This window comes from Nuphar pumila, chromosome 2, assembly GCF_984573655.1.
Source record: "Nuphar pumila chromosome 2, dmNupPumi1.hap1.1, whole genome shotgun sequence".
Taxonomy (NCBI): domain Eukaryota; kingdom Viridiplantae; phylum Streptophyta; class Magnoliopsida; order Nymphaeales; family Nymphaeaceae; genus Nuphar; species Nuphar pumila.
Genome location: NC_143250.1, coordinates 93667978 through 93693883, shown reverse-complemented (window position 1 = coordinate 93693883; position 25906 = coordinate 93667978). Strand labels below are relative to the sequence as shown.

The window sequence follows — 25906 nt, the reverse complement described above, 5'->3', positions numbered from 1 at the left end:
CCACCCTACCTTGGTGTTCAAACATGAGTGTTCCGGAAGTCTCAGACAATCACATTTACCCCCTAGCTAGTTGCGCAACGTAAGAATTTGCATTTCTGTTATATGTTTTGAATGAGAAACATTTGTTTAGCTACAACATTTTTATGCACTTTGGTCAAAATTTGCCTCTGTTGGCACTTGTCTGTGTAAGAAGGGGGAGGGAGTATAGTTTGGTTATGCATTAAAATGATTGATGGAAGATGATTTTATGGATGCATGTATTCCTTTGATGTAAGAATATCTGACCAACATTGCAATCTCTCAAAAGGTGTCTTGCGGGAACAGGACTATAAAGTTGAGGACAAAAAGTAAAGCTAAAGTCCGTGACTGGGTGGCTTCAATTAATGATGCTGGATTACGACCTCCTGAGGGCTGGTGTTATCCTCACAGGTTTGGTGCTTTTGCTCCTCCAAGGGGTTTGACTGAAGATGGTAGTCAAGCTCAGTGGTTTATTGATGGGCAAGCAGCATTTGAAGCAATTGCATCATCAATTGAAGTAGCAAAATCAGAGGTCTGTTTTTACTTTATGAAATTTAGCACTGATCTGTTCATATTTAGATATATTGTTTACTGATGACCCTAAAAGGTCTCTGCAGATTTTTATTACTGATTGGTGGCTGTGCCCAGAACTATACTTACGCCGTCCTTTTAATGTTCACTGCTCCTCTCGGCTTGATGTTTTGCTGGAAGCAAAGGCTAAGCAAGGGGTTCAGGTAAGTGTCATGATTCTTGTTGATTCTATGTACATGTATAGGACAATGAAGCAGATCATGTATAAGACCGTATAGCATTTCTCATCAGTGATACCCTCTAGGTCTGTGTCCATGAGGGCTCACAATGAGCATCTTGACTGTGTTTACTTTTGAATCTTTCAGATGTTGTTTTATGATGTCAACCAGGACTAATCTTGTAAAACTGTTTGGACCAACCGACTTTGATTATTCACATCCTATTAGTTGATATTTAAAAATTGGGTTCGCAAGAAAGTCAATAACTTGATCAAATTGTGATGACCATCTTTTCATTTTTTCCTAAAGATTAAGTATACCTAAATGTATACTTGTAAGGTTAGAATAGGTATTTTCTAATTTGTATTTGTATGTTTATTTTTTAGCCATTATTTAATGAATAATATTTTTTGTAATTTTTATTTTTGGTCAAACTGTTTTGGCCAAGCTAGTCGTTAGGACAATGCTTAACGGCTAATCCTTTTCTTTTCTCTCTCTCTCTCACTCATATAAAGGGTGTGTATGTGTGTGTTTAAGTGAGAGGATGGATGTATATTAAGTGTGTGTGCATGAGTATTGCAGTGGGGTTTTTCTTGTATATTTTTTGTGTTTATGTCACATCAATAAAATATTTAGCTTCGTATATCTTGTTTCTTCTCTTGTATTTGCATGGCTTATTGTATCTAGCCAAAATACATCTTTATAAAGCATTTGGATTTTATCTATGTTATGTTTAGTTGTGTTTTGGGTTTCGTACCATTTCATGACAGTTGATATGCTGTGAATGCTGAGGTGGTTACAATGTTCAAAGTCACCATATTTGATAACCAGTATACTACTGCTGTTTGGATAATCGTGAACTATGTCCTGACCTCATCTGCATGGATTGCAATGTACAGATCTATATACTTTTATACAAAGAAGTTGCACTTGCTTTGAAGATTAACAGTGTATACAGTAAGCGCCGACTACTTGACATCCATGAGAATGTGAAAGTCCTGCGTTACCCTGATCATTTTTCAACTGGTGTTTATCTGTGGTATGATTTGATATTTTTAACATTTATTTCTTTAATTTTCAAATGAGACATTGTTAGCAATTTTGCAGGTTTTATCAATTCCACTCTTCTGCTTCACGAGCTTGTATAACGCTCTTCTTTGACAGGTCTCATCATGAAAAAATTGTGATTGTGGACAATGAAGTCTGCTATATAGGTGGTTTGGACCTGTGTTTTGGTCGTTATGATAATCCTGAACATAATGTAGGTGATTTTCCTTCTCTAATATGGCCTGGAAAAGACTACTACAATCCCAGGTAACATCATTATATTCTGAAAAACACTTGCTAATGTATTTCCATAGCAATAAGTTCTTTGATGGATGCCCATTAACAATAAATTTTTTACTTACTGCATTTATTTTCTTTTGTTATATCATCTATCTACCCTGAATATAGAGAGTCTGAGCCAAACTCTTGGGAAGATACAATGAAAGATGAATTGGACCGTGGAAAATATCCTCGAATGCCATGGCATGATGTTCACTGTGCTCTCTGGGGCCCCCCTTGTCGTGATGTGGCAAGGCATTTTGTTCAGCGTTGGAACTATGCTAAGGTTTTCATTTTTTCTCCTGAATTGGTTAAATTTATAGATAGATTTGAATATATCTCTTATGTTGGACATGATTTACGTTCTTATAGAGAAATAAAGCACCAAATGAGCAAGCAATTCCTCTACTTATGCCACAGCATCACATGGTTATTCCACATTACATGGGTAAAAGCAATTCAATAGATATTAAAAGCAAACAAGATGGGAATCCTGAATTTAAACGTCAGGATTCCTTTACCTCCCGATCTTCATCGCAGGACATCCCATTGCTTTTACCACAGGAGGCTGATGGAAAAGAAGTCCCCAGCATACACATAAAAGCAAATGAATTAGACATGAATCACAATCTCACTGACAACAAAAAGGAATCAAGTTGGAACCATGCCTTCTCGCACAAGAGGTTAAAGTTCGAGCATCCTGTTCCAGATATGCAGATGGAAGCTTTTGTTGATGATCATGAGACAAAGCATTTTCATGGGCCAATCTACATGGATACATCAACACAACAAAATGATGAGTGGTGGGAAACCCAGGAAAGGGGTGAGCTGGATATTTCTGTAAACGAAGCTGGACAAGTTGGTCCCTGCGCCTCTTGTCGCTGTCAGGTTAGTTTTTTATTGGGGTTTGATTAATTATGTTTTTTGACACAGTTTCCCAGGACATGAAATAGTGCACTTTTTAGTTCATTTATTCATCTTCTGTTGAATTACTTTATTGTCCTATTGGGCTTTGATGAGCCTGTTAGAAATGTTGAAACTGGATATCAAAGTCTTTATCTCAAAATTAGCAGTACATGATTATTCAATATATTCTTTTGCATTCTTTTAAGTCACTTCATCATAATAGATTTCTTCAACTTTCTCACCTTGTAGTCATGCTGCACTGGTTTCCCATATTTCTCTTTTTTCTTTCCTTCTTTGTTCTTGTGCTTGGCCTTGTCAATCACATTTTTCCTTCCTTTCGTTCAAATAAGATTTTGATATCAAGGTCTGTATCTCTTTCAAAGATTATCTGTCCATGATTATTCAAGATATTCGTTAGCTTTATTTTTTTCATTTCAACTTTCTCACCTTACAGTCATGTTGCACTGGTTTCTCACATTTCCTTTTTTTCTTTTCTCCTTTCTGCTTGTGCTTGGTCTTGTCAATCACTTTTTTCCATACTTTTTTTTAAGGAACATTCTTGTATGTCATATTTGGGGAGTGGGATTCTCATTCACAGGTCAGACTGAATTACACATGGAAGTGAATCATATCATCTGGAATCCCATGAATCATTTTCTTATGTTTGTTTTGTACCAAGGTAGAGTGGATGTGATCTGATACTCATCAGTTTCTCAGCATGTAAAATGATCAGGTTACATGTTCATTACATGATTGCCCTAATAGCAACTTAGTTCAACATCAGTTTATATATGAATCCAGAGTTCCAGACAATCATGTTTATTGACATGCATATTTCAGATAATGGACTTGTTCTTTGCTCATTTAATCTGGATTTGATAGCATTATGCATTTTCTAGAAGCATATTTAGGTTGGCTGTGTGAAATGTCTCTGATCAGGCATGTTTTGGTTTAAGTCCTCTTTATTGAGATGTGACCTTGGTTCTTGATCTTTATTTATCCGAATTAGATTGTGCTTCTTTATGTAATTGTTATTTATTCCTGCTTTGCTCTTTTGTGTAATGCTTAATGTATAATTAGCTTGAGGGTATTTTTGTAATTTGTTTGTGTTTGTAACTGATTCTCTCTCTCTCTCTCACACACACACACACACACACACACACACACACACACACACATATATATATATAGAGATGGCTCTCACGTTTTTCCCATATTGGGAATCGTGAAATTTAGAGGAACCCCTTGCTTGACTTCTCATCTTCTCCTCTTGTTTGGGTATACTGAAAATCATCGATACCAAAGTCTAATACGCTTGACCAATTCTGAATCAGGTTTGGTTCAGGTTTTGGTCTAAAATATGTGTTGGAGGGCAACAGAATAATCAGGATAGGGTCCATGTTAGGTGGGGCATCTACTGCCTACTTTGAAACGGAATGTGTTATTTCTAGAATAAGGTAGCTGGGAATGGGCCATTTGAATTCATGGTCTATTACTTCTACCTCACATGGCCTGCAGGTTGATTGGATGGGGTTGGGATGGTTCTGTTAAAATATGATGTATACATATATATCTATATATTTAGATTATGACATATACACATATATATCATCATATATATGTCTATATGTCTATCTACATATATAAATATATATATTTATTTTGTAATACCCGATAGGGGTAATTCTATCATTTCACCTGTACACGCATATCCTAGATATGCTTCTTTTTCTTTTTATTCTTTTTCCTTTTTTGTTTTTTTACTTTTTTACTTTTTTATTGTTTGAGAGGGGTCCACATAGAGACGTTGGACCCCTCCAACGGTCATAAATATGACCGTTGGAGGGGCTCCAACGTCCCTATGGGAGCCCCTGCTTGGGTCCCTTGCTGTGTATAAATAAAGGGCATGGCCCCATGTATTCTTCAAGCTTCTTATGAAGCATTTTATGAGTGAAATATATATTTTTACCTCTGTGTGTTTGACCACTTTTTGTGGCCTCTTGTGTATGTGCGTGCTTCCGTGCTTACTCTTGGAGATTTCACCTCTCTCGTTTCACACTTCATTACATGGTATCAGAGCATTGGTTGTGAAGGCTTCATTGGATCTTCTCTTGACAAGTAATATCTCTCTTCTCTCTTGTCTCAAAATTCTTTTTCTTGAAATGGCTAACAAAGATGTAAAAATTGATCTCTCATTCAAATTGGATGGGACCAATTACCGCATGTGGGCGTCCGCTATGGAAAATAATCTCAAAGGTAAAAAACTTTGGGGTTATGTATGTGGAACCATTCCGGAACCACAATTGAAGTTAATTAAGTTTGAAGGAGATGAGGAAAAAGCATTGAATGAAGAAGAAAAAGAGAAGGCTATTCTTGATTACTCTTCTAAAATAGAAGATTGGGAAAGTGAGCATGCTAAAATTCTAGCATGGTTCATGAATAATGTCGAATTAAAGATTTGTGCAAATCTTGCAAAATTCAAGAAGGCTAATGAAGCTTGGTCTTTTATGAAAGGCATGTACACTCAAAGAGACCTTGCTAGGCATTTTTTTCTACAAGAAAAGGTAAGAGCTACTAAGCAAGGTGATATGAGTATTAGGGATTACTATAGTGCTCTATCCTCTTTATGGGATGAGCTTGTCCTTCTCGAACCGCAATAGGAAGGAAGTGCTATTGCCATGAGATAAGAGCAAATGAAAAAAAAGGTTCTTTCAATTTATTCATGGGCTTCGTCCCGAATTTGAGCAACTTAGAGGATCCCTTCTTCATAGGGCCTCTACTCCTCTAAGTGATATTTTGGCTGACTTATGTCAAGAAGAAACTCGTTTGGCCTTGAAAAGAGATGTTGATGAAGTACATGCCGTGTCTAGACCCGACAACAATGTTAGATCATATAAACCACCACATTTTTGGAAGAATAATGTGGGTGGAGGAAGAAAAATCATTTGTCATAATTGTAATGAACCGGTCCATATTCGTCCGGATTGTCCTAAATTCAAAAAGAAGGTGGCTTCCGTGGGTGAAACTCCTTCAATCATCAATGAAGACTCAAAGAAGGATGGAGACATAAAGGAGTCCATCGCTCATCTAACCGAAACCCTTCAACAATTTATAAAGATGAACTCCTCTACATCATCCTCTTCACCTTTCACTTTCGGTGCCGCCATCTCCTCCTTTCCAGGTATGACTTCTTGGATTCTTGACTCGGGTGCCTCCTTCCATATGACTCCAAATGCATCACTTTTGTCAAAACCAAGTCTCAATAAATTTAAATCATATGTATCCACCTCCGATGGAACATCCTTGAATGTTAAGGCATTGGAAATCTTGAGAAAATTTATGACCAAAACAAAGAATTTTTTGTTCCCAAAATCCGAATTATTCCAAAACTTAATCTAAATCTTTTTCCCGTTTCTCAAATTACCGATTTTGAGTGGAATGTCTCTTTTTCACCAACCCATTGTTATGTGCAGGATCTCCGGTGCGGGAAGCGGATTGGGCAAGGCCATAGAAGAGGGGACCTTTATTATATGGATTTTTTGTCTTTGCCATCCAAATCATTTTATAATAATGTTCAATCTAAAGATATTGAGACTTGGCATAAGAGGCTTGGACACCCTAGTATTTCCAAGTTGTACCTCTTTCCATTTTTGGAAAAATTTTGTAATACAAATACATTTACATGCAATGATTGTATTCTTGGCAAAATTCATTCTCTTCCATATTCACATAGTAATTTCGTGTCAAAAAGGCCTTTTGAACTTGTGCATTCCGATGTATGGGGACCGAGACCCGTTATGTCTAAATGGGGCTATTCTTACTATGTTTCTTTTATCGATGACTTTACTAGATATACTTGGGTTTACATTATTAAGAATAAATCCGATGTCTTCACTAATTTTAAAGAATTTCACGTTCTTATTCAAAATCAATTTCAAAACAATATAGTCATATTTAGATCTGACTCTGGAGGTGAGTACATGTCTAAAGATTTTCAAAATTATTTTAAAACAAATGAAATTTTGCACCAACGATCTTGTCCTAAAACTCCGCAAAAAAAATGGTCTTGCAGAAAGGAAACATAGACATTTAATCGAAACCACAAGAACTCTTCTTGTGTCTAAAAATGTTCCTAAAATTTTTTGGGCCGAAGCTCTTCTTACCGCAACATATCTTATAAATCGTATGCCCTCTTCTTCTTTAAAAAATGTTTCACCTTTTGAAAAATTATTTAAAATTATTCCTGATTTTAATAGACTAAGAATCTTTGGATGCAAATGCTTTGTACTTAGTCAAGGACAAGAAAAATTGTCACCTAAAGCTCTTGAATGTGTGTTCATTGGCTATGGTGAGAATAAAAAAGGCTATAAATGCTATGATGTTCGAAACAATAAACTGTATGTGTCAAGAAATATAAACTTTCTTGAAGACCAAAATGGTTTCGATATCCACACATCCAAGGAAGACATCGATTATTCTTTTCTATTTGATTTAGCTCCTAGAATTGAGTCCCTCGAGGCAATTAGTTGTGATACTACTTGTGATGGCATCTTACATTATAATGATATACCACAACATGATAATGTTTCTCAAAATGAAAACCTTAATGATATAAATGTTTACACCCGGCGGTTAGGAAATGAACATCAACCTACTATTGACAGATACTCTCAAGACTTCTCTTTAGAAGAATCTATTGATAACAACCCACCTAGGAGATCTTCTCGTACTAGTAGGCCACCACAAAAATTTGTGTCTTATGAATCATTTTCTCCAAATTATAGGACTTGTCTCATGTTAATACATTCGTATCATGAGCCTACCTCATTCAAGGAAGCTAAAGATCATCCACATTGGATTGAAGCTATGAAAGTCGAATTAGAGGCTCTTAACAAAGCCCAAACTTGGAGCATTATTCCTCAACCATTAGGAAAAAAGGCAATTGGGTGTAGATGGGTATATAAAGTCAAAACCAAATGTGATGGGTCTCTAGAAAGATACAAAGCTCGCTTGGTTGCAAAAGGCTACGCCCAAGAATATGAGATTGATTATGAAGAAACCTTTGCTCCTGTAGTCAGAATGACTAGTGTACGAACCTTAATTGCTTTAGCCTCCATCAAGCAATGACCGATATATCAACTTGATGTTAAAAATGTGTTCCGAAATGGAACTCTGTGCGAAGAAGTTCTTATGGACCCTCCGCCCGGTCTTGAAATTGGGAAAGAAAATATTCTAAAGTTGAACAAAGCTCTCTATAGTCTTAAATAAGCACAAAAAACTTGGTATGATCTTTTTAGCAAAGTAGTTCTTGATAATGGTTTTTCCTCATGGTACACAGATACTGCTTTGTTTGTTAAATCTTCTGATGAATACATAACAATTTTGTTACTATATGTTGATGATATGATTATCACATGTAATGATAAGAAAGGTATTGACCTTATTAAAAATATTCTTAAGAAAAATTTTGATATGTCTGACCTGGGTTTTCTGAGGTATTTCTTAGGAATTGAAGTTGCATACTCCCCCAAGGGGTATGTCCTATCTCAGATGAAGCTTGCCTCTGACATTATTGCCCGGTCTGGGCTGGCAGATGACAAAAGGGTGAAGACTCCAAAAGTGATCAATGCCAAGATGAGAGCTAGTGATGGCACTCCTTTAGCAGACCCCACGCCTTATCGTCAATTGATTGGATCACTAACATATTTGTCTATCACCAGACCCGACATTTCACATGCAGTTCATAGTGCAAGTCAATTTCAGACTGCTCCTACTGTTCACATGGCAGCAGTAATAAGGATTATCAGATACTTGAAAAATTCCATAACTAAGGGAGTATTCTTATCCTCTTCTTCACCTTTTACTTTACTTGCATATACTGACTCCGATTGGGGGGGGGGGTAACCCCGATGATCGTATTTCTACTACAGGTTATTGTGTGTTTCTTGGTGAGTCACTTATCTCATGGAGTTGTAAGAAGCAGCATAAAGTCTCTCTCTCGTCTACCGAAGCAGAATATCGTGCGATGGCCACTACCACTGTAATACCTGTGAATTTTATCAAACAAATAAACTTGAGATTTAAATCGTTAAGCTGTTTCGAGGTTATTTTTTTATTGTTTTAATTGTTTATTCGAAATGGGATCTTGGATAACCTGTTTGGATCTTCAATGTAGGATTATGATAGCTTTTCTTGTTGAGTATCGCATGAATCCGAGTGGGTTGTAGGGGTTTTGCATGAAAAGAATGTAGGTTTTATTGTGATTTTGCATATTTGCTAAGTTTCAAGCAGGCTTTGGACGTGCTGTAATTCCCAACTTGAAAAAAAATTGGGGGTTTGGGGTTCTGCCGTGAATTCCCAAATAAAAAGTTTTGGGGATTTAGGGTATAGATCCGTGTTGTTGGGTATAAGTCAATCTTTATCCTCTTTGTCATTTCTTTTCTTTCTAATTATGTTGTTTACCTATGGTTTTGTTGTCCTCTATCGTGTTTTGCACCTTTGTCTTGGCCACATTATGATTAATTCCTTTCTGATATCAGGAGCTGCAATATAGGTAGGTCACAACAACCGAATCGAGTTTTCAAAAAAAATTTGGGGATGCCAAATGTATCTACGTATAGAGAAAGACCCAAATCTGTTGGATCGTTAGTACCCTCAATCTTGGATTTTCGTCACCTTTCAAATTTCCCTGTCCAAGTTGGTGTTTAGAATGAATACATTAGGATGGGCAAAATCAATATCTATTAATTCAATAGGAAGCCTGGCACCCACCCTGATCTATAATTGTTTTGCCGTAGACGTCTCTTATACTGCTTCCTAGATTTATCTTTGTTATTTTCCTCATCAGTAGAGTTAACACAGTAGTGAAAATTCGTGAAATATGAATTCTGCAATCAGACTTTGTAATGTGTGCTACTTTATTTCATATTCTCTTCTTACTACTATTTTGATCAGTTATTCAATTTAGTCGTGAAAATCTGGTAGCAAGTGTGTGACAGTGGCTGGAACTCGAATGAGCGTTTGAATCCCCTGTAGTAGACTTTATTTTATTTTTGTTCGTAACCACTCAACTAGTGACATATTTTACTGAATATGCCACTGCACTGGAGCCTACATGTTCGGGTGTTTTGTGTGTCCTGATTTTTCTCAGGCATAGATAACTGTATATTCTAAAATTGTTATGCCCAGACTACTGCGTGGGTTAGAATAGAAGCATGCACATACTGATTGATTGATAGATTATTTTTTTAGCTTTGGTAGAACAATAACCTGTACACACCTGCCAACCTGTTGTACAAGTATATGCCTATCCATATGCAGGACAATATCTACATGTATATCTGGGTAGTTATAATAGAGATTGCCCTATGTATTTCCTTGCTAATTGTTGTATAACCTGAACGGCATATGTGTTATAAATTGTGAGTACATTGAGCCTTGGCTATAACTTTATGTACACAAACAAATGGACATGCACTTTGTGTTTAAATTTTATGCGCATTTTCATAGTACTCACACACTCATTACACGACATTACTCTTACTGCACATATTGGGGCGCGTACACAGAAGTATATTGGTATTATACAGGAAAGAACCCACATACTTTCCGAAATGTTTTCATATAGGGTCATTAATAAATCTCTGAAACTGCACGTCTGATTTATGCAATGCATATTCTCTAAGTAAATCAACTACTATTATGTGCTAGTTACTTTGAAAAAAAAAAAGGGAGAACAAAGTGTGTTTTAATCTTTATTGCCATTATGCACATGTATATGACATCCTGATTGTTTGGGTTGATTGTAATTTTTACTGTTCATATCATTTAAAACTCTGATGATTTTCATTGATAAATGGAATGAAATAAATGTGTTGGGTTTTCTCTCCATCGTAATGTCTTGAAATGCTTAACCATATATTATTTCATGTTTCCGCTGTTATAAAAAAAAAATCTTCAAATTTTGGGTTAAAATTTCGGGGCATTACAACCACAACTGAGATTATATGGTTAAGAAGCTTGCTTAAAGATATGGGTGTCTCATTCTCAACTCCTTCAAAGCTGTGTTGTGACAACAAGAGCTCTATCTATATTGCTAGCAATCACACCTTTCATGAACGAACAAAGCACATTGAGATGGACTGTCATTATGTTCATGATGAGTTCTTACGGGGCACCATTCAACTCCCATATGTTCCTACCGAATATCAGTTGGCGGACTTCTTCAGCAAAGCCTTGCCATCGCCTCACTTCTTCTTTCTCCTTAGCAAACTCTCGGTGATTTCACCGTGTGTTTGAGGGGGGGTGTTAAAATATGATGTATACATATATATATATATATATATATATATATATATATTTAGATTATGACATATACACATATATATCATCATATATATGTCTATATGTCTATCTACATATATAAATATATATATTTATTTTGTAATACCCGATAGGGGTAATTCTGTCATTTCACCTGTACACGCATATCCTAGATATGCTTCTTTTTCTTTTTTCTTTTTATTCTTTTTCCTTTTTTGTTTTTTTACTTTTTTACTTTTTTATTGTTTGAGAGGGGTCCACATAGAGACGTTGGACCCCTCCAACAGTCATAAATATGATCGTTGGAGGGGCTCCAACGTCCCTATGGGAGCCCCTCCTTGGGTCCCTTGCTGTGTATAAATAAGGGGCATGGCCCCATGTATTCTTCAAGCTTCTTATGAAGCATTTTATGAGTGAAATATATTTTTTTACCTCTTTGTGTGTTTGACCACTTTTTGTGGTTTATTTTGCCCATTTGTGGCCTCTTGTGTATGTGCGTGCTTCCGTGCTTACTCTTGGAGATTTCGCCTCTCTCGTTTCACACTTCATTACAGGTTCTTGGGTCAGGCTAGGTCTGCCAACCCATTTATGCGTCTAGTGACTAAGTTATGCAGATTCAGTTTTAGAACTAAAGCCAGATTCACAACATTGAGTGAGTCTATGCAAACCCAACCAACCAATGCGCTCCATTGTAATTTAAAATTGTCAATGTCATTTATTCTTGTTAAATACTCCACTAATAGTTTATGTTTGTCATGTTTCAATATTCATGTGGGAAAGTGAATCATGGAATTCAAAGTCACATGCGGAGAACTGTAACTTCATATCCCATGAAAGCCCCTTTGGTTGGGATTTGTTCTATTGACTTGTAAATTTGGATCCCCCATTTAATTTAGGGCACGTTTGATGAACTGAGAAAATTAGTCGGGAGACTATTTCTCTCTACGGAAAAGATAGGTAAAAATAGTCCCCCACCTCACAAAAAGCATGGAGAATAAATTTTGAGTTTGATTAAGGCAGGTGGCCCAACAAAAAAGGAGTAAATGGTCCTCGGAGACTATTTTTTTGGTGCATCAAATGCACCCTTAGGGTCTAGTGTTTATGCAAGACAATTTACTTTCACATGAAAATGAATCACTTTCTTGCATTCCAAATGTGTCAACGGCTCAAGTAAAATGTGTTGCAAATCATGCAATTTGTACCAATGTTATAAGTATCGTACTGTATTGTTTGATCCATATCGTAACTTTATGGGGAATTTAAATGAAACAAGAGTGAAAAATACAATGCCAACAAAGGGCTTATACAAACACACTAATCGTGGTCTCTAATGGACCAATTACAATCTCAAAAGAGATGAAATACAAAATAACAAGAAAGATATAAAAGCCTATAGAAATGAAGAGAGCTTTATAAAATATCACCAAAATACTTCTAAGAGCATTATGTTAAAGAGAGGAGTGAGCCTCTATTCAAGGAATGGGAGGCGGTCCAACAAACATTGGACTGCCTTCCAATGGTCATATTTATTACCGTTGGGAGGTTGGACTGCCTCCCAATAGTAAAAAAAAATGACAGTAAACAAATAAAAATAGAAAAAATAAAAGGAAAATAAAAGTTTACATTTTAATCCCTAGTAGATTGTTCTAAATACAAAAAGACTAAAATACCCTTATCGGGTATTCGAATACATGTAATTTTAACACTCCCCCTCAAACTTACAATGAAACCACTGAAAGTTTGCTATGAAGATAAAAAAATCTGGGCAGCAGAAGAGCTTTGGTGAAGAAGTCTGCAACCTGAAATTCAGACTGAACATATGGCAACGTAATAGTTCCTTTTAAATATTCTTCGTGAACATAGTGACAATCCATCTCAATGTGTTTTGTTCGCTCATGAAATGTATGATTGCTGGCTATATATATGGCGTTTTTGTTATCACAATATAGTTTTGAAGATTCGGAGACATCAACACCCATATCGGAAAGTAGCGCTCTCATCCACACGATCTCAATGGTTGTTGTAGTCATTGCCCTGTATTTGGCTTTCGTAGAGGATAAAGACACATTTTGTTGTTTTTTGCAGCGCCAAGAGATGAGGGAATCACTTAAAAACACATAAAAGCCTGTAGTTGAGTAACGATTATAGGGATCTTTCCCCGGTTAGAATTAGTATAAGCAATAAAATTTAAGGAAGTGGATTAGAATAACCCTTTAGATATGGTTTTCTTAATTTTTCAAACTATTCTTAATACTGCACTCATGTGGACCGTCGTGGGCGCATGTTGAAATTGACTGACAGTGTGTACAACATGCGCAATATCTGATTTTGTAATGGACAGGTACTTTAATGATTCAATAAGTTGTCTATAAGGAGTTGGATAATCTAATGACACTCCATCTTCAGCTATCATTTTGACATTTATCACTTCAGGAGTATCAGCAAATTTTGTGTCAGTGATTCCCGAACGCTCAACAATATCAGTTGCAAACTTGATTTGAGATAAAATGTATCATCTGGGCAAATAGGTTACTTCAATTCCTAAAAAATATCTCAAAAAATCAAGGTCATCATATCATCAACGTACAAGAAAAGAATAATCAATGCGGTACCTGTAGATCTAACAAAAAGAGTAGTGTCAGTGAAACAAGATTTAAATCCAAGTTTTAACATAGTACCACTTGTAATGAAATGGTGGTCTTCAACAAATGCACAAATAACTCACAAACAAGTGTCTATTGGAGACACTACAGGCATGACCCTTGAAAGGGTATAAAAGGAAGAACACTTGAAAAATAAATAATACTTTATTCATGAACAAAATGCTTAAGAAGCATGGTTATTTACATTGAAGGGGTTCACCCCTATATATACAAAAAGTGGAAGAGAGAGGAGAGCTCATTTTGAGCTCTCCAAAAGAGACGTTGGATTCCAACGTCTCTTAATATAGCTGTTGGACTACAGTCCAACAACATTTATTATTATAGCTGTTGGACTATAGTCCAACAACATTTATTATAGCTGTTGGACTACAGTCCAACAGCTATTTGCACAGTCAAGTTCCAACAAGAACTTGACTGGATCAAATATTTAGTTTCTATTGAACTAGATGCTAAAAAAAAATAAAGAAAAATAGAAAAAGAAAATAATAAAAGAAAATATAATAATATTAAATAATATATATATATATATATATATATATATATATATATATATATATATATATATATATATATATATATATATATATATATTACAGTTTACATTTTAACACTCCCCCTCAACTTACGGTACAATGAGCGAAAGTTTGTCTAAGAGGAAGTGAAATCTGGGAGCAGCGAGAGGCTTGGTGAAGAAGTCTGCTAATTGATATTCTGATGTAACATATGGCAGATCAATGGTTCCATGTAAGTATTCCTCTCTGACATAGTGACAGTCCATCTCAATGTGTTTAGTGCGCTCATGGAATGTCTGGTTGCTTGCAATGTAGATCGCACTTTTGTTGTCACAGCACATCTTTGAAGCTTGCGTTGCTTTAGCTCCCATATCCGCTAGCAATCGTCTGAGCCAAACAACCTCCATAGTGGTGGTTGCCATGGCTCTGTATTCAGCTTCAGTGGAGGAAAGAGAGACTTTATGCTGCTTCTTGCACCTCCACGAAATTAAGGTTTCACCTAAGAACACACAAAAACCAGTAGTTGAGTGTCTATTATTGGGATCACCTCCCCAGACAGCATCAGTATATACAATTAAATTTAATGAAGATGAAGTAGACAAGAAGAGTCCTCGTGAAAGAGAGGATTTTAAGTATCTAATAATACGCAAAATCGCTCCCATGTGCACGGAGGTGGGAGCATGCTGAAACTGACTGACTGTATGAACCACATGAGTTATATCTGGCCTAGTAATGAAAAGATAAGAAAGAGCTCCAACAAGCTGTCTATAAGGAGTAGGATCATCAAGAAGTTCTCCATCATCAATTTTCATTTTAACATTGACAACTTCTGGAGTGTCTACTTTCTTATCATCTGTAATTCTAGACCTGGAAACGATATCAAGAGCAAATTTAGATTGAGATATCAAATACCCCCGAGGGGAATAAGCAACTTCAATGCCTAAAAAATATCTTAATAAACCTAAGTCAGTCATTTCAAAGTGAGTTTTAAGAAGAGATTTGATATTTGCAACTCCCTGTTTGTCGCCTCCGGTGATGATCATATCGTCCACATAGAGAAGAAGAATAATGATGTCTGCATCAGATTTCTTAACAAACAAAACAGTGTCAGTTAAACAAGGTTGAAAACCAATATCATGCATAACATGACTAAATCGGTCATACCAGGCTTTTGGAGCCTGTTTAAGACCATAAAGAGCTTTTTCTAGACGAAGAGCTTTACCCTTAGGGATACTAATACCAGGTGGGACTTTCATGTATACTTCTTCAACGAAATTCCCATTCAGGAAAGCATTTTTGACATCTAATTGAAAGATAGGGCATGTTCTAATGGAGGCCAAGGCTATTAAAGTTCTAACAGTGGTCATACGGGCCACATGAGCAAATGTTTCTTCATAATCGATGTCATACTCTTGGGCATATCCTTTTGCTACTAAACGAGCCTTATATCTTTCCAGGGTCCCATCACTTTTGGTTTTGACTTTGTATACCCACCTACAACCTATAGGTTTCTTACCCGAAGGGATATCTTGTATCGTCCAAGTATTGGCCTTTTCTAGTGCATCCAATTCTATTTTCATGGCTTCTATCCATTCTATATGATTTTTTGCTTGAGAATAGGATGATGGTTCAACATATGATTGTATTAATGTAATGGCGGCCCTATACGTGGGTGAAAAAGATTCATAAGACACAAATTTTTCTGGAGGTTTAGAGATTCTAGACGTTCTTCTAGGTGAGACTTCAGAGTATTTTTATAATGCACATGGAAGATTTTGCTCTCTACGTCTTGAATATTGTAGACTAACATCCCTATGGATTTGCTCTTCATTATCATCATTTTCAACAACAATAGGACTTTGATCATTGTCTAGGTCACATCCAACATCACATTCATTGGATTTTGAAGTTGGATCAATTAAAAACGAGTATTCAGTGACATCCTTGGATTTTTCAAATTCAAAGAAGCTTTCTTTTTCCAAAAAAGATACATTTCTTGACACATATAATTTGTCATTTTGAAAATCGAAACACCTGTAGCCTTTTTGATTATCAGCATATCCTAAAAAGGCACATGGGATTGCACGAGGAGGGAGTTTGTCATTTCTGTTGGTGAAAACAAAACATTTGCATCCAAAGACTCTTAATCTAGAATAATCTGGAGTTAAATTAACAAGCTTTTCTATTGGAGTTGTATTCTTTAATGAGGAAGATGGCATCCTATTAATGAGGTAGGTGGCAGTTAGGACCGTTTCAGCCCAAAAACTTTTTGGAACTTGATTTGCAATTAGCAATGTCCTAGTAGTTTCCATAATGTGCCGATGTTTGCGTTCGGCTAGGCCATTCTGTTGTGGAGTGTGTGGACATGATCTTTGATGTGTAATACCATGTAAATTGAGATAGTCTTTGAATTCGTTGGACATAAATTCTCCCCCTGAATCAGTGCGAAAAACAGAAATATCATTTTGAAACTTATTTTTAACCATTTTATGAAATATTTGGAAGTTAGCAAAGACATCAGATTTATGTTTAAGAAAATAAATCCAAGTATGTCTAGAAAAGTCATCAACAAAAATGACATAATATGTATAACCACCTTTGGAAATAACTGGTGTGGGGCCCCAAACATCCGAATGTATTAACTCAAGTGGTCGTGAGGAAACAAAAGTTCTACTAAGAAATGGTAACCTTTTCATTTTGCCAAGAATGCAGTCTTTACAAGAAAAATTTTCAGAATTACAAAATTTTTCCAAACTTGGAAAATATTGAATTTTAGACATATGAGGATGGCCAAGCCTTTTGTGCCATAAATTCAATTCTAATTTCTGAATATTATAACAAAATGCATTCTTGGGTAATTCCAAAAAGTCCATGTAATAAAGTCCTCCTTCTCTATGGCCTTCCCCAATCAGCTTCCCTGACTGACGATCCTGTACCCAACAACCATGAGAAGAGAAGGAGTTATTACATCCATAATCAGATATTTGCGAGACAGATAAGAGATTCAAATTAAGTTTAGGGATATATCTAACTTCTGGGATAAAAAATCTTTTTGATTTTTGAAGATTTTTAAAACATCATATTCCTTTTACTTCAAGAGATGTGCCATCGGCTGTAAAAACCTTTGACACACTTGAGTTATTTTTAAGACATTCGGATAGACTATTAACATTTGGGGTCATATGAAAAGAAACACCAGAATCTAAAAGCCAAGGAAAGTTACCTGGACCGGAGAAAGATGCAACTGCCGCTCCAGTTGAGGCTTCGGTTGAGGAGGATACCCCTTTGAGAAGAGGTTGAAGGATTTCCATCAGTTGAGCCATATACACAGGTGCATCTTGATCTTTTGACTCAGATTTAACAGATGCAACTCTTTTTTCTTCTCTTCTTTTTAACTTTGGACATTGATACCATGTAATGAAATGGTGGTCTTCAACAAATGCACAAATAACTCACAAACAAGTGTCTATTGGAGACACTACAAGCATGACCCTTGAAAGGGTATAAAAGGAAGAACACTTGAAAAATAAATAATACTTTATTCATGAACAAAATGCTTAAGAAGCATGGTTATTTACATTGAAGGGGTTCACCCCTATATATACAAAAAGTGGAAGAGAGAGGAGAGCTCATTTTGAGCTCTCCAAAAGAGACGTTGGATTCCAACGTCTCTTAATATAGTTGTTGGACTACAGTCCAACAACATTTATTATTATAGCTGTTGGACTATAGTCCAACAGCATTTATTATAGCTGTTGGACTACAGTCCAACAGCTATTTGCACAGTCAAGTTCCAACAAGAACTTGATTGGATCAAATATCTAGTTTCTATTGAACTAGATGCTAAAAAAGAAAATAAAGAAAAATAGAAAAAGAAAATAATAATAGAAAATATAATAATATTAAATAATATATATATATATATATATATTACAATTTACATTTTAACACCACTAAATCGATCATACCATGCTTTGGGGGCTTGTTTAAGCCCATATAGAGCCTTTTGAAGGCGAAAGACCATGCCATTTTCAATAGTCTGACCAGGGGAGATCCATGTATACTTCTTCGTTTAAGTTTCCATTTAAGAATGCATTCTTAACATCTAGCTGATATATAGGTCATTTTCTGATGAATGCTACTGCAACTAGAGCCCTAACTGTAGTCATACGAGCAACTGGGGCAAAGGCCTCTTCGTAATCTATACCATATTCTTGAGAGTATCCTTTTGCAACTAGCCTTGTTTTATATCTTTCGAGAGACCCATCATTTTTTTTTTTAATTTTAAAAACCCATCTACACCCTATTGTCTTCTTTCCTAGAGGCGGGGATTGAATTGCCAAAGTATGAGCCTTGTTTAAGGCATCTAATTCTAATTTCATAGCTTCAACCCATTCTTTTATGTTTTTAGCTTAATTGTAGTTGGAAGGTTCATGATAGGAATGAATGGCTAAAAGACAAGCCCTATAGTTTGGGAAGAAGGATTCGTATGAGACAAACCTATTTGGAGGCCTATGAGTTCTTTTCGATCTTCTAACACTGGTTTCTTCAGTATTTGTTAGTTGATTATATCTTTCAAGAGCACATGGATGTTCCCCATTATCCCTTCTGGAGCATTGAAGAAGATTTTGGGTTGGATCCCTACTTGAGTCATTAATAGACTCAAGATTTTCAATATCAACAATTTCATTATATGATTTGGGTAGCAAATCAAATAAGAAAGCATACCCGGATTCTTCCTTAGGAATTTCATAATAAAATCCATTGTTATTTTCCAAAAAAGTAATGTTTCTAGAAACGTAAAGTTTATCATTTGTTTGATCATAACAACAATATCCTTTTTTATTATCGGTATATCCAAGAAAGACACATTTTATGGCTTTGGGAGAGTTTGTTATATTTCTCAAGAATCACAAAGCATTTACAACCAAATACCTTTAGTCTTTTTAAATAAGGAGGAATTTTAAAGAGTTTTTCAATAGGAGATTTGTTTTCCAATGTTTGAGAAGGCATTCTATTTATTAGATATATTGCGGTTAGGGCGGCTTTGGCCCAAAATTGTTTTGAAATTTCTTTTGAAATAAGCAGAGTTCTAGTAGTTTCAATGATATACGATGTTTTTTTTTTTCAGAAATCCCATTTTATTGGGGGGTTCTAGGACATGATTTTCGATGAAAAATTTCATGATTTTTTAGATATAGTTGAAATTCATTTAAAAGAAACTCTCCCCCAGACTCGGAGTAGAAGACTTTAATGTTTGTTTTAAATTGATTTTTAACAAGATTATAAAAGTTTTTAAAACATGCGAAAACTTCGAATTTGAGTTTTAGAAAATAAATCCAAGTGTGTCTACTAAAATCATCTATAAATATAACATAATAGGAATAACCACCTTTTGACATAACTGGAGCGAGACCCCATACATTTGAATGCACTAATTCAAAAATTTCGTGTAACAGAGAGGTTCTAGAACCAAAAGGTATCATTTGCATTTTTTCAAGTATACAATCTTAACATACAAAATTTTTATCTTTACAAAATTTTTCTAAAAATGGAAAAAGAGATAATTTGGATATACTTGGATGTCCTAATCTTTTATGCCAAAGATCCAGATTAATGTCTTTGACATGATTACAAAATGAGTTTTTGGGCAAACATAGGAAATCCATGTAGTAAAGGTCTCCTTTTCTATGACCTTGCCCAATCATCTTCCCTGACTGGAGATCCTGCACCCAACAAGCCTTTAGATGAGAAGAATACTTTCCAACCGTAGTCAGAAATTTGAGAGACTGAAAAAATGTTTAAATCCAATTTGGGAATAACTCACTTTTGGGACAAATTGTTTTTTTGAAATATTGTCAAGGTTTTCTATGTAAAAACCGAAAAATGTTGCTACTAAATTTTTTGTTTATCTTACAAAATATTTCAAAAAAATAAAATAGGCAATTTGGGCCTAGATCCACATTTCGGATCTAGGACCCATAAAGGGGCAAGCAGTTATAAATAGTGTCAACAAAAAAGGAAATAAAAATAATAAAATAAAATTTTTTTTATAAGGTTAATCTGGGGATCCCCAGTTGGATCCATTTGGATCCAACTGTGGATCCATATCATTGGGATTTGACTTGCGGGTCTCGGGTCCGGACCCGAGCCGAGCCCTGTGTAACAGGGCTTATAAGAGTAAGGGGCAACCCGATAAGGGTTGCCCGATATATCTGAACAAAAAAAAAAAGGAAGGGGGTTAGGGTTCTGAGAGAGAACCCTAACCGAAATCGCAGGAAGGAAAGGGCGGAGGCTGGAAACGCAGCCGCTGGAGGGAAGGGGGCTCCGATTTTGCCGGGCCTTCCTCTTCAAAAGGAGGTCCCAAACGAGTCTTTTCCCCCGTTTGGTTCATCTCTCTCTCTCTCTCTCTCTCTCTCTCTCTCTCTTTCGCTGTGTGTGCGCACGCCGGAGGAAGGAGCCCAGTACCGGCCATCCGCAGGCGTCAAGGGCCCCTCGAGCATCTCCTTTCACGGCAGTTGGAAGGAGTGTCACCAGTCTACACCCCTCTGCGACGTTTGTCTCAGGCCACCGGAAACCACCATAAGAGGTACGGGTCCCCTCTCATGGAAATAAATGAGCAATCGAACCCCGGTTCGATTTTTGTGCTCTTTTTCTTTGGATGGAAACAGAAAAAAAGGGTTCGGTGGCTTATTAAACCCAGGGGAGTAGGGTCGATTGTACTGTTGAGTGGACTAAGTCTGTGCAGAACCTTGGTTCGGTGGGGTTACTGGTTATCGTAAAGAGGGCTTTTCTTTTGCATATATTGGATTTTTGAACCCCAATTCCTTTATCCTTTGCTCACCCCATTGGAGAGTGCTGGACAATATGTTATGGATGAGCCAAAATCCTTGTTGGTTCGACTACATTCAGTTTTTTTTTATAGACCAGTTCAATTGGTATGAGTTTGTGATTCGTAGTTCTGTACTGCCAGTTCTAAGAAGGGGCGTGTTATTTTATCATCCTGCGTAGTTGTATATATATATATACGGTAATGATCTAAGTTGGCTGACTGGTATGCATAATATAGATTACTTGATCTGTGTTTTGATCTTGCATATTCTATTGTTTTGAGAAGGCTGTAGTTTTATGCTTTGTTGTCAACGGCTGTCAGGGAAGAGATGGATAATAATGATTTATGATTTTTATGCGTACAAACTGAAAACCGGATTTGGTATGAAATTTGCTCACTCTAAATTTTGCTCGCTGAGTCTGGAAGATTAGATTGATCTATATTTTTTATCTGCTAGATTTGGACCATGTAACATGGATATTTTCGTTCCACCAAGCTAGTTAAAATACTATATGTTATGTTAATCCCTGTAAGTAGGAGCATTGAACCCTTCTGTTTTACTTGGAAAAGGGCATGTGAGAGGTCCATTATGTGGAAGCAAGATTCACATGTCTAGTGCAGGGTTGGGATAAAATCAGACCCTATGGCTTTCTTTTTGTAACGCCCCAAAATTTCGACTTGTGATTTCGAAAACCTTATCGAAAAACCTTTCAAAGATTTAAAGTTTAATATTTAAAAACAACAGCGGAAGACATTTAGAAAGGAACACAAGTCAACAATCCTGGGTACGTTAGCTGAAAAACCATCATTCACACGTACAACATCTTAAAGAAATTTAAGAAATAAGGCAATCGATTAAAATCTGCAGTTTATTACAAAATGAGCCTTTTATTCCAAAGTTCAATAAATCTAAGAAAAACTCCAAAAAGTCCCAGAGCCAAGCCGCCAGCAGAAAGAAAATGAATCTTGATCCACGTTGCACCACGCCATCGGCCGCCAGTGAAGTCCTACTCCTTACCTGCCCATGAAATGGGTCAGCTTCATAACAAACCAGTAGGTGCACGAACAGATAAGTAGAATGAAAATAAAACAGGACATTCATGAGATAAGCAGTTATGATATTTAAGCAATTAAAGCAGTTGTAGTCTATTCTAGCAAATGTAATAAGTGCAAAGAGAAGCAGTGTAAGCCTCAGTCATCTATATCTATTCCTGAATATATTCTTTAAGTTCTGATATTAACTGGCCTGTGGGTACGCACAGACGCGAAACGTAGAAACAGCCGAGACCGATCCGGGGGTTTATTATGTCAGGTGTTTTCATTAACCCGGATGGCTGACTGAGTCCGCTCCTAAGGGGACGGTCAGTGACCAAGAGAATAAATCCCCAAATGCATTCGTGGCCCATGGATGCATCCAACTTCTGCAGAAGTGCCTGGGAGTTACCACCTAGGATAATTTATGGAAATCCCAATTCCCCTAACTCCGATGACTGGGGAAAACCGAGTCTTTTGCTCGTGGGGTGGTTGTTAACAACCTGTCCATCGGAGTCTTTGTACCATCCATCCTCTCCCTTGATGAACCGTGAAGATCGGATGGGTACGACGGGGGTTTCTTAACCGCCGTCCCATCCTACATGCTTGAGGAATTCAAGCCAACGCCGTTGTCTCATATTCAATTCCTTCTGTGAAAATAGGTACTTAAGGCTCTTATGATCGGTGAATGCTTCAAACTGCTCCCCATACAAGTAATGTCGCCATATCTTCAGTGCGAACACCACCGCAGCTAACTCTAAATCGTGAGTTGGGTAGTTCTTCTCATGAATTTTAAGTTGTCGAGAAGCGTAAGCGATCACCTTCCCATTCTGCATCAGCACGGCCCCTAGGCCTGACCCAGAGGCATCGGTATAAATCACGAACCCGCCCTTACCAGAAGGTAAGGTCAAAATAGGAGCACTAGTAAGTCGCTTCTTCATTGATTGAAAACTCGCCTCGCACTTCTCGTCCCATAAGAATTTAGCCTCTTTCTTTAGTAACCTTGTCAGGGGTAACACAATTTTAGAAAAATCCTGAATGTATCTTCTGTAGTAACCCGCTAGTCCAAGGAAACTTTTGATATCACGCGCGTTCTTTGGTTGCTGCCAACCAAGTACAGCCTCCACCTTTGCAGGGTCCACGGACACTCCCTCCTTAGAAATAACGTGTCCCAAAAACATGACTTCCTCGAGCCAGAATTCACATTTAGAGAACTTGGCATACAACCGTTTCTTTCGCAAGGTTTCTAACACAACGGTTAGGTGCTCTCGATGTTGCTCTCGACTTTCTGAGTACACCAAGATGTCGTCGATGAACACGATCACGAAGGTGTCCAAAAATGGCTTGAACACCCTATTCATCAAGTCCATGAAAGCTACGGGGGCATTGGTCAGTCCGAACGGCATGACTGTGAACTCGTAATGTCCGTATCTCGTCCGAAAGGCCGTCTTAGGAATATCCTCATTCCTAATTCTGAGCTGATGATATCCAGACCTAAGATCGATTTTCGAGAAAACCTTGGCCTTCTGCAACTGATCGAACAAGTCTTCGATACGCGACAATGGGTACTTGTTTTTTATTGTGGCCTGGTTGAGCATTCGATAGTCGATACACAACCACAAGGTCCCGTCCTTCTTCTTCACGAAGAGCACAGGAGCTCCCCAAGGAGAAACGCTGGGGCGAATGAATCCCTGATCCAACAACTCCTGCAACTGCTTCTTCAGCTCCTCAAGCTCAGCTGGCGCCATCCTGTAGGGTGCTTTGGAGATTGGTGTCGTACCTGGTAGCAATTCAATATTGAATTCCACCTCACGAGACGGGGGAAGTCCCGACAGCTCTAGGAAAAACGTCGGGATAATCGCGAACAACATCCAACTCACCGATGGGAATAGGCATTGGATCTGACTGGATAACACTAACCAAAAAGGCGGTGCATCCCTTCCGCAAAAAGTTCTGCGCCTTAAGCGCCGAGATCATCCGGCTTGCTCGAACAGGTCTGGGAATTCTGAATTCTACTCTCGAAGAGCCTGGAGGTGATAAAACGATCTTGCCATCACGGCAAAAGATCTTGGCATGATACTTGTGCAACCAATCCATGCCTAGGATAACGTCAAATTCAGTCATCTCCAGCAGGATAGCACAAGCAGGCAAGTGCCGCTCTGCCACAACTACGTCCAATTCAGGTATGAAAGTGGTGCAAACCGTGTTCTTCCCAACGGGGTTATACACGTCTAATGCATTATCAAGCGTTTTTACTGTTATATGCAATTGTTTTACGAATTTTTCTGAAACAAACGAATGTGTGGCACCACAATCAAAGAGTGCAAAAGCTGCTTGATCAGCAACAAGAATGGTACCTTGAACGAGATCCCCTTTGGTCAATTGATCGACCGTGGCTGCATAAACTCGACCCGGCTCTCTGCCGCTGCTTGGTTGTGCTCGCTGTTGCTGCTGATGAGGTGGTCGAGGAGGCTGAGCTACGTTGCCGGTTCGCTTGAGGTCATCTGCTGCTTTCTTCCGGCAGTCGTGTATGAAATGACCCATCTTGCCACAGTACAGGCATCCGCCAGTGTCCCGCGGACAAGATTGTCCCACATGAGGCCTCTTGCACCTGGGGCAGTTATCACTCGACGGTTGCCTGGGCGGTGGAGGGCCCTGTTGTCGCTGGCGTTTTGCTGGAGGAAACTGTTTCTTCCCTGCTTCAGTCTTCACTGGAAAAGGTGGTCGCTGCCCTGGGCCGCCGAAAAAGGTCTTCTTCTGCTCACCACCTGACGCGGTTGACTTCTTGGCTTGCACACTTTTTGAACGCTCCCAATCCTCGTTCAGTAGGGTGGCTGCTGCTACTGCCGCCGAAAAAGTCGCGGGCATGCTGGTGAGAACCCTATGCCTGAGTCCTTCCTTCAGTCCGCGAATAAACTTCCCGGCCCGCTCATGATCATCCTCGAATAGGTGAGGACAATAGCGCTCCAACCGTTGAAATTTGGCGATATATTCGTTCAAACTTAAGCTGCCTTGGCACAGCTCCAGAAATTCCACCTTCTTCTTTTTCCTCGCATGAGGAGGGAAATAGTTTCCGAGAAAAACCCTTCGGAAGGCCTCCCACGGAATCACCTCAGCACCCGGAAACTGCACCTCCCGCGTAGTGTCCCACCATTCGCGAGCATCGTCCTTCAAACGAAAGGACCCGAACATCGTCTTCTTATCATCAGGAACGGACAACACTTGGAACACCCGTTCCACCTCTTTAACCCAACTCTCCGCCAAGTCAGGATCAACCTTGCCAGAGAAAGTAGGAGGGTCCAGCTTCAGAAATTTTTCATATGTGGCGGTTGATGCATTCCCAGCAAGGGAACCCGGATCCTGATGGGGGCGACCCTGGTTACGAATCGCCTCAGCTAAGGAGTTGAGGGTATCCATCATGAATCCCCTCTGTTCACGCAACTCATCGGCCATGCTGTGGCTTGAGTTTCCCGCCATCCTTAAAAAGCAACCAAGATTAAAGTCAAAATACAAGTAGGCATAAGTATAGAAGCAAAGGCAAAAACA

General features: G+C 37.8%; 1 protein-coding gene across 4 annotated transcripts in view; it reads left to right on the top strand.

Annotated features, from left to right (window-relative positions):
• LOC149846167 (phospholipase D zeta 1-like) overlaps positions 1 to 25906 on the top strand; it is a 170830-nt gene that overhangs the window by 44285 nt on the left and 100639 nt on the right. For 2 of the 4 annotated variants that reach the window (XR_016430259.1, XM_089996218.1), the window contains exons 7-12: positions 308 to 550; positions 636 to 752; positions 1667 to 1806; positions 1875 to 2081; positions 2223 to 2379; positions 2466 to 2981. Coding sequence is in view for 3 of the 4 variants with exons in the window: in XM_089996218.1 (XP_089852344.1) it covers positions 308 to 550; positions 636 to 752; positions 1667 to 1806; positions 1875 to 2081; positions 2223 to 2379; positions 2466 to 2981 (1380 nt within the window). In the remaining variant the exon portion in view is untranslated. The remainder of the gene's footprint in view (positions 1 to 307; positions 551 to 635; positions 753 to 1666; positions 1807 to 1874; positions 2082 to 2222; positions 2380 to 2465; positions 2982 to 25906) is intronic. The other 2 variants (XM_089996220.1, XM_089996219.1) reach the window with 1 other exon arrangement.